The sequence below is a fragment of the Mesoplodon bidens genome (assembly GCF_964165515.1).
Source record: "Mesoplodon bidens genome assembly, chromosome: 4".
NCBI classification, from domain to species: Eukaryota; Metazoa; Chordata; class Mammalia; order Artiodactyla; family Ziphiidae; genus Mesoplodon; species Mesoplodon bidens.
In genome coordinates this window covers 173,462,802-173,482,989 of record NC_138160.1, presented here as the reverse complement: position 1 = coordinate 173,482,989, position 20,188 = coordinate 173,462,802, and the positions used below count along the sequence as shown (strand labels likewise).

General features: G+C 39.9%; 1 protein-coding gene and 1 long non-coding RNA gene across 2 annotated transcripts in view; both read right to left on the bottom strand.

The window, feature by feature from the left end:
- Positions 1-20,188, bottom strand: part of LOC308617132 — a 387,539-nt gene that overhangs the window by 150,830 nt on the left and 216,521 nt on the right. The window lies entirely within an intron of this gene.
- LOC308616214 (uncharacterized protein) lies at positions 8,689-20,152 on the bottom strand. Its single transcript, XM_081232389.1, has 5 exons — positions 20,107-20,152; positions 19,216-19,282; positions 15,820-15,946; positions 15,270-15,365; positions 8,689-10,729 (listed from the first exon to the last, which is right to left on the bottom strand). The coding sequence occupies exons 2-5, from the start codon at positions 19,246-19,248 to the stop codon at positions 9,282-9,284; spliced, it is 1,704 nt and encodes a 567-aa protein (XP_081088515.1). The 5' UTR covers positions 19,249-19,282; positions 20,107-20,152; the 3' UTR covers positions 8,689-9,281.

Below are 20,188 nucleotides of genomic sequence, written 5' to 3'. Positions count from 1 at the left end.
TACATAACGATAAAGGGATCAATTCTCAAAGAAAACATAACAATCCTTAATGTGTATGCAACTAACAACAGAGCATCAAAACAGGTGAGGCAAAAACTGATAGAACTGCAAAGAGAAATAGACAAATATACTATTATGGTTACAGACCTCAACAACAGCAAATGATAGATCCAACAGACAGAAATTCAGTACGCACATAATTCAACTCAACAGCACCATCAATCAACTGGATCTAATGGACACTATAAAATACTTCATTCAAAAACACAGAATACATACTCTTCTCTAGCTCACACGAAATAGTCACCAAGATGGACCACATTCTGAGCCATAAAACGCACCTTGACAAATTAAAAAAATATATAAATCATACAAAGTATGCCCTCATGCAAAACTTAATTAAACTAGAAATTGATAATAGAAAGACAGCTGGAAATTCCCCCAAACATTTGGAGATTAAACAGTGCACTTCTATAAAGAGCACATGGGTCAAAGGAAAAGTCTCAAAAGAAAATAAAAGTACTTTGAACTAAATGAAAGTGAAAATACAAGTTACCCAATTTGTGGGATGCAGTGAAAGAAGTGTTTAGAGGGAAAATTATACCTTTCAATGCATATATTACAAGAGAAGAAAGTTTAATAATTCAATAATTCAAGGTTTCACCTGAGGAAACTAGAAAACAAAGAGCAATATAAACCTTTATTGCAGAAGGAAAGAAGAGGAAAAATAAATAATAAAAACTGGAGCAGAATTCAATAAGATTGAAAACAGGAAATCAGTAAAGGAAATCAACAAAACCAAAAGCTGGTTCTTTGAAAAGATCAATAAAATTAATAAACCTCTAGCCAGGCTGAGCAAGAAAAAAAAGAGAGAAGACACAGTATTCTTTCTCACTGGGAAATAACGAAGAGAAGAATTTCTGACATGGAATATCTCATCACAGCATAATTTCTTCATGATAATTAAAAAGTGAAAATGACGCTGCAACATAAGTAAGTTTCTGAATGGATCATTTGTCAGCTAATCAAGGAAATCTGTTTACTGATGATAAGTTAATTAAATCACATTTAATTGCAGCAGCTAAAGAAATATTTCCAGAGAAAATAAACTTGTTTAAGCCTTTCAGTGAGAACAATTGTTCAAAAAGTTGAGGGCATTGTGAGCAATGTCAATAGTCAGTTAAAGATATGGGTTTTTAAAAATAAATTTGTTGATTGATTTATGGCTGCATTGGGTCTTTGTTGTTGCATGCGGGCTTTCTCTAGTTGTGGCGAGAGGGGGCTACTCTTCATTGTGGTGCGTGGGCTTCTCATTGCGGTGGCTTCTCTTCTTGTGGAACACTAGGTGCACAGGCTCAGTAGTTGTGGCACACAGGCTCAGTAGTTGTGGCTCGCGGGCTCTAGGGCACTGGCTCAGTAGTTGTGGCACACGGGCTTAGTTGCTCTGCAGCATGTGGGAATCTTCCTGCACCAGGGATTGAACCCGTGTCCCCTGCATTGGCAGGCAGATTCTTAACCACTGCGCAACCAGGGAAGTCCCAAGGTATATGGTTTTAAGTGGTTTTCCTTGGCTCTTGATGAGTCAACAGATGTCAATGACACTGCTTCATTGTTATTTATTTGATGAGTCACTATTGCGTTTAAAACAGCTGAAGGGGCTTCCCTGGTGGCGCAGTGGTTGAGAGTCCGCCTGCCGATGCAGGGGACACGGGTTCGTGCCCCTATCCCGGAAGATCCCACATGCCGCGGAGCGGCTGGGCCCGCGAGCCATGGCCGCGGAGCCTGCGTGTCCGGAGCCTGTGCTGCGCAACGGGAGAGGCCACAGCAGTGAGAGGCCCGTGTACCGCAAAACAAAAAACAAAAAACAGATGCTCAATATCCCTAGTCATTAGAGGAACACAAATCATAACCACAGTGAGATACCACTTCACACCTGTTAGAATGGCTATTATATATAAAAAAATAGCAAGTGTTAACAAGTGTTGGTGAAGATGTAGAAGAATCCACATTCAAACTAGAACCCTTGTACATTGCTGATGAGAATGTAAAATGCTGCAGCCGCTGTGGAAAACAGGTTGACAGTGTCTTATAAAGGTTAATATCCACTTCTCAAATGACTGTGCAATCCCACACTCTTAGGTATTTATTTACACGAGGAGAAATGAAAACTTAATGTTCACACAAAAACCTGTATGCGATTGTTTGTAGCAGGTTTATTCATAACTTCCCCAAATCGGAAATAACCCAAATGTTCCTCAAGTGGAGAATGGATAAACAAACTGTGGTATATTCATATAATGGAATACCACTCAGCAATTAAAAGGTGCAAAATACCGATACAACAACATGGGGGAAATCTCACATGTACTAGCCTAAGAGAAAGCAGCCAGATATATGATACTATATAAAGGCAAAACTATAGGGAAAGTAATTGAAAGCACGGAGTCAAACAGATACTTGTATGCCAGTGTTCGTGGCAGCATTATTTACAATAGACAAAAGGTGGAAGCAACTCAAATGTCCATTGACAGATGAATGGATAAACAAAATGTGGTCTATACATACAATGGAATTTTATTCAGCTTTAAAAAAAGGAAGGAAATTCTGATAACATGCTACAACATGGATGAATCTTTAAGACATTACCCTAAGTGAAATAAGCCAAACACAAAAAGAAATATATTATATGATTCCACTTATATGAACTAGCTAGAAAAGGCAAATTATTGGAGACAGAAAGTAGAATAGAGGTTACCAAGGGCTGGGGGGAGGGGAAAATGGAGAGTTACTCCTTAATGAGTACAGGGTTTCTGTTTGAGATGATGAAAAAGTTCTAGAAATAGATTTTGGTGATGGTTACACCCACATTGTGAATGCACTCAATGGTACTGTACACTTTTAAATGGTTAAATGATACATTTTAAGCTATAAATATTTTACAACATTTTTTTAAGTACATGCAGGATGCAAGGAGGCATTAGTGGGAAGGTAATGCTTCAGGGGAAGATTGTTAACAGAAAATAGAGGTGTGGAAACCATGTTTCAAGGGGGAAAGTAGCAAGAGGAGGCAATATAAGATACTGCAGAAGAAAAAGAGAAAATCTCCCCACTTATTTTTGACCCCACAATTCCTCTCCCCAACCCTCAAGTCATCTAGTTAATAAATCATACTTTGCTACACAGAAAGAATTAGGTGTACTTGAATTACAAATCTTGGACACAATTCCAAGCTTGTTGTGACAGAAAGGACACAGATACCAGCTTGCAGGGAATCTCAGAGGCCAAGTCTGGGACAATTTCAGCATCAAAATAAATAATGATAGTAGCAGATTACGGTCCATTGAATAAAATAAGAAACTGTGCTTCCAGAGTCATAGAAACAAATAGAAGATAAAACTCTTCCCTAAAGTAGAAAGCCAATTAATAAGTGTATAAGGAATGATGGAATTAGATAATTTCCATTTGGAAACCATTATAATAACAATTGATTACAGCAAGTGCCATCAATAGATGCTAAAACTAGTGGAGGGAAGTTTGACCAGTAAAAATATATATGCATACGCTCTAGGATTTCCTCTCAAGATATTAAGGTTAAGATGAGAAAAACGGTAACTTTACAGTGGGAAATTAGGCAGATACCACCTTAAACAACAGAGCAAAGTTAAATTTCCCAGGAATAGGTTAACTCAACATCACAAGCCTCCTAATGTGATAATATAATGTACTGAGACGAATACAATATTACTTTGGTGACTTTCTTACCAAAAAGCAAAATCTAATCATGAGGAAACACTTGATAAATTCAATGGAGCGACAGCTGAGAAATAAAATGATCTATTCATTTCACAGATCTCTTCATGAGAAAACATGTTTGATAATGTAACCCAAAGCGCTTGAAAAGAAGAATGAATATTTTAAAAAATTTAATCACTTTGAACACTGTAAATATATCAGGCATGTCAATTATCACAAAATTAAAGCATATTTTGCTTTTTCAGGCTGCTTTGAAAATGGCCTATTAAGAAGCTATGAAAATGGACATTTTTCTCTTTTGCCTAGATTCTGAACAAGTCTCTGAGAATAAGAGAAATTAGGCAAAGAAAAACCTATCGACAGTTTAATGATGATCGTTATTTCTTTGCCTTGTTCTCTTATGATGCACATGTTTTGGTTTACTACGTTTCCTTACTTGTGATAGGAACCAATATTCTCTTCCTCTGGTGATCTAGGGAGATGAATGAGAAGAGGAAGGTGCAGACAGGAGGGAGATGTTGATGGTTCTGTTAATGAGACACATTTAAATTTAACAGTGGCCTGAAGAATGTTAATCACTTTGGGATATCCCTTGGTACAACATCTGAGGTCATTATATCTTAAACTTAATCCTTCAACTATTTGTTCCTTCAACTTTATCTTAAACTACATGTTCACTTTATCCAGGGTGATCAGGCATGAAGATGTCTGTTTTATTCTCTCTCAAATCACCCAGTACAGTGTTGGACCAAAAATTTATTCTTAATTCTTTTTACTGACATACCCACTGGCCATCATTCTAGCTGGCCTGGGCAGCCTCTTTTTGACAAGGGAGCCTCTTTCAGGCATCAAGCAAGCTGAGGAACTCTGCTGCTTCCCAAGTCATTTCCTTGCCTCACACCCTGAGGTAATTACCATCCAGAATTTTGTGTTTATGTGGTAGCTAGTCACCAAATATTGTCACCCCATGAACCATGCCCCCTGGTATTAATGCCCTTCTATAATCTTCTCCCCTTGAATCTGGGCCAAATCTGTGATTTTTTTTTTTTTTTTTTTTTTTTGTGGTACGCGGCATCTCACTGTTGTGGCCTCTCCCGTTGCGGAGCACAGGCTCCGGATGTGCAGGCTCAGCGGCCATGGCTCACGGGCCTAGCCGCTCCGCGGCATGTGGGATCTTGCCGGACTGGGGCACGAACTCGTGTCCCCTGCATCAGCAGGCGGACTCTCAACCACTGCGCCACCAGGGAAGCCCTGTGAATCATTTTTGATCAATAATATTCAGCAGAATTAATGTTGTGACTTCCAAAACTGAGTTATAAGATTTGCCACTTCTACCTAGGTCTCTCAGAATGCTTGCTGTAGGGCCACTCCCTCTCAGAAACCAGCCACCTTTCTGTGAGAAGCCCCAGCCACACAGAAGCCCAACCATGCTCCCACGTGGCAGTCATCAACAATGGCCCGCCATCTTGGGTATCAAGCCCAGTCGTGCCTTTAGCCCCAGCTGCCACTTAAACGCAAACACATAGACACTCTAAGTAAGAATTGTCCAGCTGAGCCCAAACATGGAACCAAGACAGGTATTAATAACTTGTTCTCTAAGCCAGGGAGAGTTGTTACACAGTAGTGGATAATGTGGACCATGAACACCAAAATGGAGTTACTTATGTCAAAGGGATCTAAAATGGAGCCAGGAGGCCACTAAGGAAGTAGAACTTACACACATCCACCCCCGGATGCAATATAAACTTTTGACACAGCCATCCTGAGACCATCTGGAACTATTTTTTTTTTTTTTTTAATGGAACTTGTTTTCTTTTCTCCCTCAAGACCACAGCTTAGCAACCAATCTGCTGTCCCCAAGTAACTGAATGCCACCAATCATAGTTCTCTAAAAATAACGTGTATATAATGCTACTGGGATGTTTTTGTCTGTTGCTTTTATAAACCCTAGCCATTTTTTATTTCCCTTGGAACATATTTGAGTGGCTGCTATTATCTGTGCCTCTCGAGTTGCAATTCTTAGGACCTCAGACAAACTCTTTTTTCTTATTTGCAGTCTTCTGCATTTCGGGGGTTAACAATAACTAAAACACCGTCTCATCCAATCACTTGCTGTTTTTATGATCTTCACCACACGTACATATCACTTAGTATAAACTTAATTTTTCAAAAAATGATATACCACATGTAGTTTCCTATGACTTTAGAATTCAGCATGTTTTACAATTCATCAAAGTTTTGTATATATAGCTTTGGTTCATCAATTTTCATTGCTGTTTACTGTGTTAATACTCTAAAGTGTATCCATTCTCCTACTAATGGACATTCAGACTACTTCCAAATATTTGCTATTACGATCAGTATAAATGTCTTTACACATAATTCTTGGTGCTCATCTGCAAACATTTATCTATCATGTATAGGTGTCTGTGTATTACAACAAGCAGGTGTTCAACTTTGCAAGATGTCATGACCTGTATCAATTCATACTCCCACTAGTAGAGTATGAATGTCAGTTATTCCACATACATTCCAAAACTCAGTATTGTCATACATCTTATATTTGCTCATGTGTACTTTAAAATCATGCCTGTGGTCCTAATTTACATTTTTAAACTAACGAAGCTAAGCATCTTTTCATGTTTTTGGAAATTTGTATTTCCTCTTCTGTGAAATAAGTAGTCATGTATTCAGATCATTTTTTTCTATTTTCTTTTTAATTATCCATACAAATTATTCAAAATTTCCAGAAAACATATTGGGCATGCTGTGGAAAGATTTCCTTCTGTTTTGTGTCTTGATTTTTCATTTCCTTTTTGGTATATTTTGATAAGCATAAGTTCCTTATTTCAATGTGAGCAAATAATATAAACATTTTATATAGCTTATTTGTATCCTGTTTAAAAAATCCTTCCCTATCTTGAGGTCATAAAGTTATTCCTTACATATTCTTCCAAAATCATATAACTCTTGATATGGTGAGGGTAGGCATCCATTTTTTTTTGTTTGTGCACGAACCATTTCTGCTTCTTAGAACCATTATTGGGTAGTTCATTCTTTCCCCATACTCATCATGTCATGAATACTTCTAAACTTTTATCATTTTTTCCAGCAGTTTTGTTAAATACCTTTTTATCTGGTTAGAAATTTCCTTTCTACTGCTGCTTGGCTAAAAGTTTTTATCATGAGTAGGTACTGAGTATTTGGGGTTTTTTTCCTACATGTATTGAGATGAACATACGGACTTCTGTTAATATTAAGGTAGTGCACAGCATCTGTAAGTTTCCTAATGTTAAAATAATCCATGCATTCCCATGAAAAATCTGTATTTATCATGTGTTATCTATGTTTAGGTACTTTGGTTTACATTTGCTAATGCTTTGTTTAGGATTTTTACATTTCTGTTGATAGATGATATTGGCCTGCAATTTTTCTGTCTTGTATTTTCCTTGTCTGATTTTGGTACTGGGTTATATTAGAATCATCATGCTTACAGACTATCTCCTCTGAAAGATCCTGCAAAAGACTTAATCTGTTACATTCAAGTTTGATAGACCTCGCCTTAAAAATAACTAGGCTTAATATTTTGTGATTTTATTTAGATTTAATTTTTTGATGATTTTAGGACTATTGATACTTAGGGAATGCTATTGTCTGAAAGTTTGTGTCCCCTCAAAATTCATGTTGAAATTCAACCCCAAAGGTGATGGTATTAGGAAGTGGGGCATTGGGTGATGATGATCCTAAGGGTACCTCCCTCATGAATAGATCAATGACCTTATAAAAGAGGCCACTGACAGCTCCCTCACCATGTGAGGACATAGTGAGAAGTCACCAGAAATGAACCAGGAAGAAGGTTGACCACAATGCAGCCATGCTGGTGCCCTGATCTTGGACTTCCCAGCCATAATCGTGAGAAATAAATTTCTGTTGTTTATAAGCTACCCAGTCTCTGGTATTTTGGTATAGCACTCCAAACTAAGATAGGGAAGTTATGTGTTTCCTAGGAATTTTCCTTAGGTAATTAGAGAATTTAAAAGAATGGTTGTTGGGAAAGAGACATTGCAGGTAGAGTACTAAATGACCCAGAAGAGTTTGTTCCTCACAAGTCTGAAACAATGAGACTGATTAGTCCCAGGAGGCAAAGCTGAATTCACTGATTTTTCCTTTGCTTAGTCTCCACCCCAAATAATAACATTTTGGAGTTTTTGTTTTGTTTTAGCACCTTGGCAAATAGAAAAAAACTAACAGTTTTTAAAATGAAATGAGTATTTCTGTCCTTAACTGCTTGTCTACTCCTGATAAAATTGGCAAAACTGGATGTTAACCTCTGAACTTCTGAGAAGCTCAACAATTTTAGTATGACTTTTTAGCTTGCTCAAATTATTGGTCACATTTTAGAAATGCTTTACTGGGATAAATAACTTGTTAAAAGCCATAGCCCATCTTTTGGAGGAAAAAGCACCTGAACTTAGAGGCTGAATTTCTGTCTAGTGGTCCTCAGAGTGTGCGAGGGAGAGAGCATCATCTGATAGAGGTGAAGGTAGAATGTAAGAGTGAAAGTTAGCTTGTTCAATTGACCTCCTAGGACGACAACCCAAGTTCCATGTTGTTCCTGGGCCTTACTGGTGGCTGGTAACCAGAGAACTCAAGGAAGCAGGCACAACCTGGGGGCCAAGAGTCATACTCCCTAGACTACATTGCAAGATGATTTTTAACAACATTTATCAGTAAATTAACTTGCAGAAGCAGTAGTTATCTAAACAACCTCTAATTCTCAGCTTAATACAGCAAAGGTAATCACCTTATAAGAAAAACAAGTGAAATACCATGCCTTCTGTGATTTGAAATCATGTGACTTTAGATTTGATTCAGAGTTTGGAACATTTGGGGAGAAAACTCACAGGACTTACACCTGCAGTTTACAGAGTGATTTTATTTTCAGGTGAATGGCTTAGGAAGCAGGGGAGAAATAACTCAAAAGTTTTAACCACCACCAAGTACAGAAGTTGCTTTTAAACTCTTACAAAAACAAATTTTAGTGACAGTGAGGTAGCTCCAGGTCACCTGCTTACACTTCCTCTCCAATACATTCTTCTTAGTACAACTGGCTTGCATAACACTCAAATGCAGTTTCAAAAAAATAGAATCCTAGATTAATCTGAAGTCTGGATTTTATGGCTGCACTTTTCCATAAATCAACATGCTTCCCAGTGATGCCTGTGAAAGCTGGTGGCTGTTATCATACATCACTAGAAAGAAAATAAAATACTAACCCTTTGATATGACAAATTTTCTATTTTATAGTCAGTAATAACTTAAGAATATAAGAAAAAACATCTTATAGAAGCTTTCCTAATATTCCTAAGGTTATCTTGCATCATAAAGTCTCTGATGTTTGATGAGGTCTAAATTCTGAAGTTTAATGCACAATTAACTAATCTTCATTATTTTCTCCCTAAGATGAATTCTTTGATATTTCATGTGGAATTAACTTCAGTTGGAAGGTTTTCCCCCATGCATTTAACTTATAGTTTTTCTCCAGTATGAGTCCTCTGATGATTTGTAAGGGATGAGCTCTGACTGAAAGCTTTCCCACATTCTTTACATTTATAAGGCTTTTCTCCTGTATGAATTCTCATATGTGTCATAAGGGATGAACTCTGTCTAAAGGCTTTCCCACATACTTTACAGTTATATGGTTTCTCTCCAGTATGAATTCTCTGGTGCTGAATGAGAGCTGAGCTTTGGTTGAAGGCTTTTTCACAGTCATTACATTTATAAGGTTTCTCTCCAGTATGAATTTTTCGGTGAGTATTAACTGCTGAGTGGGAACTGAAGGCTTTTCCACATTCCTTACAGTTATATGGTTTCTCTCCAGTATGGATTCTGTTGTGTATATTAAGCCGTGAAATCCAGGAGAAAGCTTTCCCACATTCATTACATTTGTAAGGTTTTTCTCCAGTATGAATTCTTTGATGTTGTATAAGAGCTGAGCTTTGGCTGAAGGCTTTCCCACATTCTTTACAGGCATAAGGTTTCTCACCAGTGTGAATTCTCTGATGTATAATAAGAGCTGAATGGTAACTAAATACTTTTCCACACTCATTACAATTAAAGGGTTTCTCTCCAGTATGAATTCTATGGTGTCTACTTAGCCGCGATATTGAAGTAAAGGCTTTCCCACACTGACTACATTCATACGGTTTCTCTCCAGTATGAATTCTATGATGCTGAATAAGAGATGAGCACTGGCTAAAGGCTCTCCCACATTCATTACACTTATAGGGCTTTTCTCCAGTATGAATTCGTTGGTGATTATTAAGGGATGAACTACCTTTAAATGTTTTTCCACATTCATTACATTTATAGGGTCTCTCTCCAGTATGCATTCTCTGATGTCCAATGAGAGATGTAGTGAAACTGAAGGCTTTTCCACATTCACTACATATATAAGGCTTCTCTCCAGTATGAACTCTCAGGTGCTGAGTTAGAGACGAGCTTTGGCTAAAAGCTTTCCTACATTCCTTACATTTATAGAGCTTCTCTCCAGTATGGATTCTCTGATGTTTACTCAGAGAAGAACTGTGGAGGAAGATTTTCCTGCAGATACTACACTTGTAACACTTACGCACTGTGTTGATTCCCAGCTGTTTAAATAGAATTGAATACTGCTGTGAACAGGGTTTCCTTCCTCTGGAAACAATTCTGGGTTTTCTAATAAGTGATAATTTTAGATCAAGATTTTTCCCAAGGTCAATACCTGTAAAGCTCTTCTCCTTCATACAGGTTTTCTTGACGGTAACTAAGACTTCCCTCAAAGGTCTGTTCTTTTTGCCTTGTTGATTCTCTAGTTTTTCCTCATTTATGTAGATTTCTCCCAACTTGAAGTCAAAAGGACCATCACCTATGAGTTGACTCATTACTTCCTGATTTTCTTCTTCAGAAACTGTGGTTTCAAATAAGCTCTCCCATCCTAAAATAAATGAAACATGTAAGTCTCTCTTGCACTGAGAATAAAGAAAAATGACATCAACATATACAAGGATGGCTAACAAATGTATCCTGGGAGTCCTTAGAAAAGGATGAAAAAGGAAGAGCAAGAGAAAGAAGCAGGATGGAAGATGTGCTTGGGTGGGAAAGGGTCTGAAGAAACCTATGTATGGGCGGGCTGACGAACTGAGAGGGCAGCTCTTCCAGTAGAGCCAGGCCTGATCTAGTAACAAAGCAGAGGTCAGCAGGGTACACAGCATTTCTGTGTACAGCAGGTTGTATTGTTATTCAGCTTCATCTCGCAGGTCAGCCACCAGTGTACTCAAGCCAAATCCAAGAGAAAACTGCAGAGGGGCTATAAACAAAAAGTGGAAGAAGCACTGCCCTTAAAAGGCTCTTTGAAACACCAGACCTCAGCTACTGAAGTTCTGGGACTCATTTGAGTGCTATGCATAATGTTGTAATGAACTTCACTGACTCACTCAGACAATATCTACTGAGTATCCACTATGTATTACCATGCAAAGGTCAAGACTCAGGGTTACGGGGAACATGCCAGATAAGAGTCCAATTTTCACAAGGTTTACATTCTAGTAGCCAACACTGACAATAACCAAGTAACCAAATAAAGTATTGGGAGTAATGAGAACTGTAAGAAAACAAACAAAAACAAGGCAATGAGTAGTATGAGTGAACAACCTGATATTTTAAACTGGGTGATGAGGAAATAAAATTAAACATGAGATCTAAATAACACAAAAGAGCTGGCCATGAAAAAACATAGGTATAAAGATGATTCCACCTAGAAAAGTGGCCATTACAAAGGCACTAATGCAGGAGTAAGCTTCGTGTGTTTGCAGATAAAGAACCAGTGTGGCCTAGGCAAGAGGGAACTGGGGGAGAGTGCTACAATGGGAGGAAATGAGGTGGGCAGGGGCCACATCATGTGGCATCTTGTAAGATATAGGAATGTGTTTGGAATTTCTTCTAAGGATCACTGGGGGATGGTTGTGTGACAAATGGGCTGTAATTGGGGACAGAGGAAAACAGAACAAAGACAGGTATAGAGCAGCCAATTAAGAGGCTGTCACAGTCTTCCTGGAGGAAGGTGATGGCAGTCTGCACTGGCATGGTAGCAGAATCAGGCACACTGAGATATTTTAAAGGCAGAGATGACAGGTATGTTCACCTGTGAAGAGGGGGTACAGAATAAGTGAGAACACTCAAGAATGATGACACCTAGCTTTTGGCTTGGGGAACCCAATGGAGATGGGTGCTATATAGGAAATACTGGGAGAAGACTTTTTTTTTTTTTTTTTTTGCGGTACGCGTGCCTTTCACTGTTGTGGCCTGTCCCGTTGCGGAGCACAGGCTCCGGACGCACAGGCTCAGCGGCCATGGCTCACGGGCCCAGCCGCTCCGCAGCATGTGGGATCTTCCCGAACTGGGGCACGAACCCGTGTCCCCTGCATCGGCAGGTGGACTCTCAATGACTGCGCCACCAGGGAAGCCTGAGACTACATTTTTGAAAATGATTTTATGTCTACCTTTTTGATCACTTAGGATACAGTGCAAGAAATGGGATCACTGATTCAAAAGGAATGAATGTACCTTATGAAAGAGCTTTCATTTTCTTAACTAAAAAGGAAATATATAATCATTGTAAGAAAAATTAAGAAAATACAGAAAACTATAAAAATGAAAATACAGTTCACCCATAAACACATCATGCAAATATAATCACTGCTATATGTGGAATTCAGCTCCCCCAAATTTTCTGTATATAAAGAAAACACTTTTTTTTTTTGCGGTACATGGACCTCTCACTGTTGTGGCCTCTCCTGTTGTGGAGCACAGGCTCTGGACGCGCAGGTTCAGTGGCCATGGCTCACGGGCCCAGTCACTCTGCAGCATGTGGGATCTTCCCGGACTGGGGCATGAACCTGTGTCCCCTGCATCGGCAGGTGGACTCTCAACCACTGCATCACCAGGGAAACCCAAAGAAAACATTTTTACTTAAAAAATTAAAGTGGTTAAAACTTCCTCCTCCCCCACTTCACTTAAAAAAAAAATCATGAACTCTCTCCATGTCCATAAATGTAGGCTGACATCATCATTTTGATGGCTGCTTAATATTCCAGTACATGAATATATCATATTTACTAAATCTCCTTTGGAGTCATTTAGCTTTAGTTACTCCTAGTAATGCCTCATGTTATAACAAACATTCTTTTACACTACCTTTGCAACTTTGTACAATTATGGAATTATTTTCTGAAGATAAATTTCTAAGCCTGGGATTGATTTTAATAAAGCCAGAAAGACTTCCAATCAAAATCTCACTAAAGATATTGCTTATTGCTCAGAACAGTAGCAAAACACTGGATGTGTATTTCTTAACCTTTGGTAATATTCCCTATTAAAGAGAAAAATGGTATCTCATTGCTTTAGTTTGAATTTCATTGACTTATAATGAAGTTGAGTAGTTTTTCAGAAATCTTTTTAATCATAATGCTCATGTCTTTGTGCTATAATTATTCAGACCTTCTTCCCTTTATATTTACTTTTGTATTCCATAGCCATGACAGCAATATTAATAGGGAAAAATGGGAAACTAAAATTTCCAAAAGGAAGATTGTTTAATAAAATATGGCTTAACAATACACTAGAGTTCTTTCAATGAAGTAGACCTCTATTCAGTGATGGCTAAATAATTGAATGACATTCATAATTAAAAACAAACTCAAGAATGATACGTATAATCCATCTGTTTCTCTGAGTGCGTGTGTCTTTCTCTCTCATGTACAAACACACTCATACAAATATTCACAGTCTGAAAAGATAAATAGTAAAATATTAACAATGGCTCAGCACAGTTGGTAAAATGTCAAGTGAATCTCCTTTTTTTGCTCCTCTCTTTTTATAATACCTTGCACACCTTAAACAAATTTAAAATAATTAATTTTTTAATGCTTGCAAAAGAAGAACACAGTCAATTTGAAACTAATGATTTATTTGCCAATTAGAAAGCTCACAGCCAAATTTGAAACTCATCCTTGGCTACCATCCTGGTTCTTACAACAGATACATTTATTTTCTACAGTTCCGATTGAATTTCTATTTTATTATATTGTTATTCTTCCAGTCAGGCTTCTCCAATTGTCCCTGGAATATGGCAGAATATATTTTAGTATGTGGTAGAAAAAAAGATCCCTGAACTGAAAAAAGACTTGGGTCTTCAAAGCAAAGGGCCCCGTGAATGCCGAATAATATTAAAGACAAAAACAAAAAAGTCAAACCTCCTTGATATAACTTAATGAAACTTCTGAATTCCAAAGACAAAGAGGATATCTTATAATATTCTAGACAGAAGACAAAAAAGGGGGAAAAGTTTTTCTATACAGGAAATAGAGGGTAAAAAAAACTCCAGAGGACTTTTAATGAACAATACTCAGTGCCCCAACACAGTGGAGCAAAGTCTGAACAATTCTTGGGAATAAAAACTGATGCCAGAATTCTAGATCCCAAACATAATTCCCACAGGAGAAGTAAAAGAATTGATATTAGACATGCACAAATACAGTACACATGAACCTTTCTGAAAACATTACTCAGTAAATATTCTAGTCAAACCAAAGGAAAAAATCTGAAGACAGAGTTCATGAATAGAAACACAAGACTGAACTGACATAGAAAGGCTATCTCTTGCTATCAAGAGAAATAAATTCTGGACAAGCAGCAAAACTCAAAAAACAAGCCATCCTCTGGTGTCAGAAACAAAGACAAAATTCAAAGTAGACAGAAAGCAAGAGCTTATGATTCAGCAACCCACAGGGATTTTAGAGATTGAGAGACATGTCCTAGAAGCCAGGGTCTGGAACATATTAGTTTAAAATTTTTCACACAAAAGAATTAGGAAAAAGCCATGTTGAACATCTGTAAACCTTCTTCCTGAATTCAGTAATTGTTACCCCTTTGCTAACCTTGCTTTCTCTCTCTTGCATAGTACAAAATATACACGCATCTTTTTTTTGTTTTGTTTTTTCTTTTTTTGTATTTTTTTTTTTTTAGCTGAAACGTGTAAAAAGTTGCAGATAAGTCAAAGCAAAAACCCAAGTTGGGACAATGAGAAATGCATTGTAGTGATAAAAGGTTTGTTCAGACCATAAAAAGAAAATAATTTAAGAAAATGATCAATCCAGTAAAAGCAAGAAAAAAGGGGGAAGATATAAGCACAAACCTTTATACATTACATACTGCATTACATATTCTGCATTCAAATTACAAAGGACATATGACAAAAATGCAACCCATATTGGAAGAATTCAACTCTCCCTCTGAACCTGCTGTACCAAGTACTCAAAAAGGTCAAGTGAGGATATGCCCTTCCCAGCATTTCTCACCTAGACTGGCACATCGAGGAGGGCCTTCGTCAATATCTCCTGAGTGCAGCCTCCTCACTGATCAGCAAAGCCCAAGCAGTCAGAAAATGCTATACCCATTTCCCAATTACTGTCACTCACCTAGACATGTGCTTTGAGAAACTCCATTTTCCACCATCCAGGGGTCCTCCCCTTGCTCTAACTGGAGGATAACTTTTGGTTTGGAAAACAGAATCCCTGTTCATGAGCAAGAAAGAGAATGAATCCATGGTGCAGACATGAGTGGCCAGTCTGACACTCAGATCCAGCCCCAGAGTCTGGGGCAGAGGGACAGTTGAGAGGAAAGAGATTTGTTCTGAGAAGGGCTTAAAATTGGGCTCCCAGAGGATGGCCAGGAGGTGGTCTCAGGAAGAAAGTTAGGGCTCTGGCTGTGCACTCCTCCAAGCTGGAACCTCCTGTGAGACCCAGAGGGACAGAGTTCAGGGGGCAGAAGACAGGAAAAGCACAGAGAGGATGCCCATCACCAATTCTACCAAGCCGAGACTTGTCCCGGCGGCCAAGGGCAATAGCAACCGCTACTTTCTGAGTCCACCTGTGGGCTGAACCTGGCCATGCCCTCCAAGTGTCCTCCTTGGAGAGGGCACCAAGGTGCTCCCCCAGCAGATTCTACATCATAAGGAAAGGTCCTTACCCAGCGAGAATAGAGTGCTGTAGTTCTCCAGCATCACCTCCTGGTACAAGGTTCTCTGCGCAGAGTCCAGATGCAACCACTCATCCTGGCTGAAGAACACAGCCACATCCCTGAATGTCACAGACTCCTGTAACAGAAACCCATTCTTGCTCACCCAGGGCCACACCCTCTGTGGGATGACTGGGCAGCCACACTGTCACCACTCTAGATTCTGAGCATTTCAGGCTGAATACTTTCTGACCACCCCTCAATTACTGACCACGTATATATCTGTCACCTACCTACTGTCAGTGAAGCACTGTATCCCCAGAAAAATGAAACACAGCAGCCAAACAAGGTAAAGCACTTGAAATAATTAAATAAAATCAGAATGACGGAAACACTGAACTCTAGACATGGACATGTACAATCACCTGGACCAAACTCATTTTACAGGTGAGACATGAGAATTGGGTTTTAGAAGGTTTTAGAGCCTCCAGTACACTCCCTCAAGGAGGAATAGGTGTGCTTGGATTCTGTCATCACCGTGGGCCACCTGTGTCCGGGCGAGAGGACACTGACAGTCACAGTAAGGGAGGCTCGGAGAATGTCCCAGGCATGGCTTCCCCAGGAGCGGGCCCAGCGTGGTGAGCTGCACAATCTTTGAAGAGCCAGGTGAGAAGGGTGCAGTTGGGACTCTCTCTCCCCACCCCAGAAGTCTTTGTTCTACCTCTCTCTGATACCAAGCAGGATCCTGTGGGGCCCTCCTGTACACAAAGAGCCTTTCCATGTCCCCCATTTCTTGTTTGTAGGAGAAGGGCTTCAGCTTCCTAGGCCTTCCTGAACACAAAAGAGCAGATTCAAACAGTTCCTAATCGGGGAAGTAAGGGAATGCAGAAACAAAGGAACAGACAAAGGAAACTGTTTCTGTTGTCAAGAAACAACAGTGTAGCCAAAAAGCAGGGTCCTGGTTCCTGCTCAAGGGACATACATAACAATATATCTCTGAGTTCTTCTGCAGGAACTAAGGCCCCCATCCAGGTAGAGAATGTTACTTAAGGCTGAGCGCAAGAGTCCTGGAACACTGCCCTGTTACCCCACCACCAACCAATCAGAAGAAAGTCACACACTCTGCAGCCCTCACCCCAACTTTTCCCTTAAAAAACTTATCCCCGAAAACAGTCAGGGAGTTCAAGTTTTCTTAAACACAAGCCATCTGTTCTCTGTGCTTGGCCCTGCAATAAACCTTTTCCACTCCAAACTCTGACGTTTTGGTTAGTTTTGCCTCACTGTGAATCAGGGACATGAACTTGCTTTCAGTAACATCTCCCGCTTCACTGCATCACAAGTCACCTCTTTTAAAGTAGTGGCCCCTTTCTTTTATTATTAAGAATCTTTTTTTTTAAAAGCAAATTAGGAATAAGCAAAAGAAAAAGGAATGTTGGGCTTCCCTGGTGGCGCAGTTGTTGAGAGTCCGCCTGCTGATGCAGGGGACACGGGTTCATGCCCCGGTCTGGGAGGATCCCACATGCCGCGGGACAGCTGGGCCCGTGAGCCATGGCCGCTGAGCCTGCGCATCCGGAGCCTGTGCTCCACAACGGGGGAGGCCACAACAGTGAGAGGCCCGCGTACCACAAAAAAAAGAAAAAAAAAAAAAAAAGAAAAAAGAAAAAGGAATGTTAATCTAACTTTCTACCACCAGAAACAAGGTTTATTAACTTCTTGCTGTATGTCCTTTCAGACTTTTACATGATAATATGGCTCTAAGTTTAAACAAAAATAAAATGTTACACAGGTAACTTTATCCAACAACATTTTTTATTTGCTGCCCAGCATCTCACTGTATAGATTATAGATTAATAGATGATTTACTTAAGTAATCTACTGGTGGGCATTTAGGTAACTAATCTACTGGTGGGCATTTAGGTTGTTTCCATCTTTGTAACCCTAAAAATTCTGGATTGAGCATCCCTGCACATCACAAAAAAGCATGCAAAGCCTATTTCCTTAGGACACATTTCTAGAGGCAGAAACACTTCCACACTTTCTCTTTATCCCCCAAACCCAGGAAGGAGATCACAAGGCCAGGGATGTTCTCTGACTGATAAGGGCAAAAACAAATTAAAACTAAGGCTGTTGGAAATAAGTGAGAAGACTCCCACCCCAATCTCCATTTTCTTTCTGAATTTCTATCTTCGTCCTTACCAAATGTATGTAAATCTTTTTTTTTCAGTACGCGGGCCTCTCACTGTTGTGGCCTCTCCCGTTGCGGAGCACAGGCTCTGGACACGCAGGCTCAGCGGCCATGGCTCATGGACCCAGCCGCTGTGTGGCATGTGGGATCCTTCCGGACCAGGGCACGAACCCGTGTCCCCTGCATCGGCAGGCGTACTCTCAACCACTGTGCCACCAGGGAAGCCCTGTAAATCTTTTTAATGGCTAAATAAACCATCTGCCAGTCTCACAGCTCAGGACTGTTTGCTCAAGGACCTGGTAACCATTTCTTTGAGCGCCAACATTCCCAATTCCTGGGAGGAGATGGGCCTAACTTGTCACCTGACAAATTTCCAAATTGAGAAATTGGGTTATAGCACTTAGCTATGTAAGAGTGAGTTTTCTGTCTTTGCATTCTCTTTAGTGGATTGCCTGTGATGCACATTACATTTTGGCTTAATGTTTATTCAATAATAAAAGAGTTTTCTTTCTCTTCTACCTTTGTGGAAAGGTTTCCTGGGTTGAGAAGAGATTATGTTTTTAATTATAGTTCCCCAAGTGAAAGGGCAAAGAACGGAAGAAATCACTGTGAACCAGATGCTTCCCACCTAAGGAAAGGCTCACTTCCCAAATCTGTCCCCGCAAACCACTGCCCAAATTGTGACTTCTTTTCCTTTCACCATCTGTACGAGCCTAATCCTGCTTGCATGTGCAAAATCGCACAATAGGAGGGAGTATCCCTGACCACACCTGCTGACTCAGAGGTCTTCTTTCTAGGATCTTTTTAGAAAATCACCTGGACCCTTACCAGGTATTACTGGAGTAGACTGGTTCTCAATACCTTGAGGATAGAGACCTTCCCCTTTGATTTCCTAGCATTATGGAAAGATCTGACTCCCCCATGCCTCTGCCCTCCCCAAGGCAAAACAGACCTGGATCCCACACAAAGCTCTGGGTGTGGCACTGGCATGGGGCCTTATGGGCCCATTCATTTCCTAGTCAACAAGCACTAACTGTTACGTAGAAAATTCAAAATGAGACTGGCCCTGCAGCAAGGGAAACACCTTCTTTCTGAAGTTCCTCAACTATCAGGCCTTCTGGTCCCTCAATGGGCTTCATTACCTAGAAAAGCTCAACAATGGATGAAGCGTGTTCCCCACCACGGAACTCAGAAGGCAGTTCAAGAAAGAAGCCTTCACATACCAGAGCCTGGGCTGGCAGCAATCTTGTGGCCATGTCTCCCTCCTGCTGCTCCTTTTGGAGAAGGCACCTGAAACGGAGAAAGAAACTGTGAGGTCTCTCCATCCTGTCTGTACTCCCGTCCTCATCCGGGTTAGACTAGGTTAAGAAGTCTCCACACACTGAGCACCCTGCAGAAGGAAACCAGAAGGAACCTGGAAGCCCAGGCATTCCTGAGTGGGAGGGGCCCTGTGCTTGACCACCAAAACCAGGAGTGGGCAGTAAGAAGACTGCCAGTCACTGGGCCTGCTACTTTTCAGCCAGTGGTTTATGAATAAAGAGGAATCAAACTAAGGGCTTAGAACCATCTGATATGCATTAACAGTGTAAAGGGCAGTCACACAGGGCTCAAAGAAATGTTTAATCATTGAGAAATGACATAAATATTCCACACACCTGCATTTAGGTACTTTGAGCTATAGTAATTATGATATAATAATTCTTCAAAAGTCATTTTAAGAATTGGTGTCCTTTTCATAAATAGTCAACCAAAAATTAGTTGTGTTTTTGGAAATTGTATTTCCTTTCGAAGAGTTATCAAAGCTCCTTAAACGTAAAAGGAAACATTACCTATCCACCTTCCCTACTCCCACACCCCCAAAAATACAAGACTTAGAAGAAATAGCTTCGTTGGCTAGAAATGAATTTAAAATTTGGAGAAAAGGGAAGTAACTTTGCAAGCGGACAAAATTACTCCAAACAAAAAAGTAAACAGTTAAATCACTTAGGATTCACTCTAGGAGAACAATGTCAAAAAACAAGGTTGGCAAAAACGGATAAACGTAAAGTTTAAACTCTAGGGGGGAAAAAACCAACCAACGGAAAAAGCCGAAAACCGCCCCAGGGTTCACGAACCCTGAAAACAAGGCACAGCTTGCTGCAATCTCTTTTCGAGGGCCGTTTCTCCAGGAGCCTTGCCCCAGGCCAAGGCCCCGCT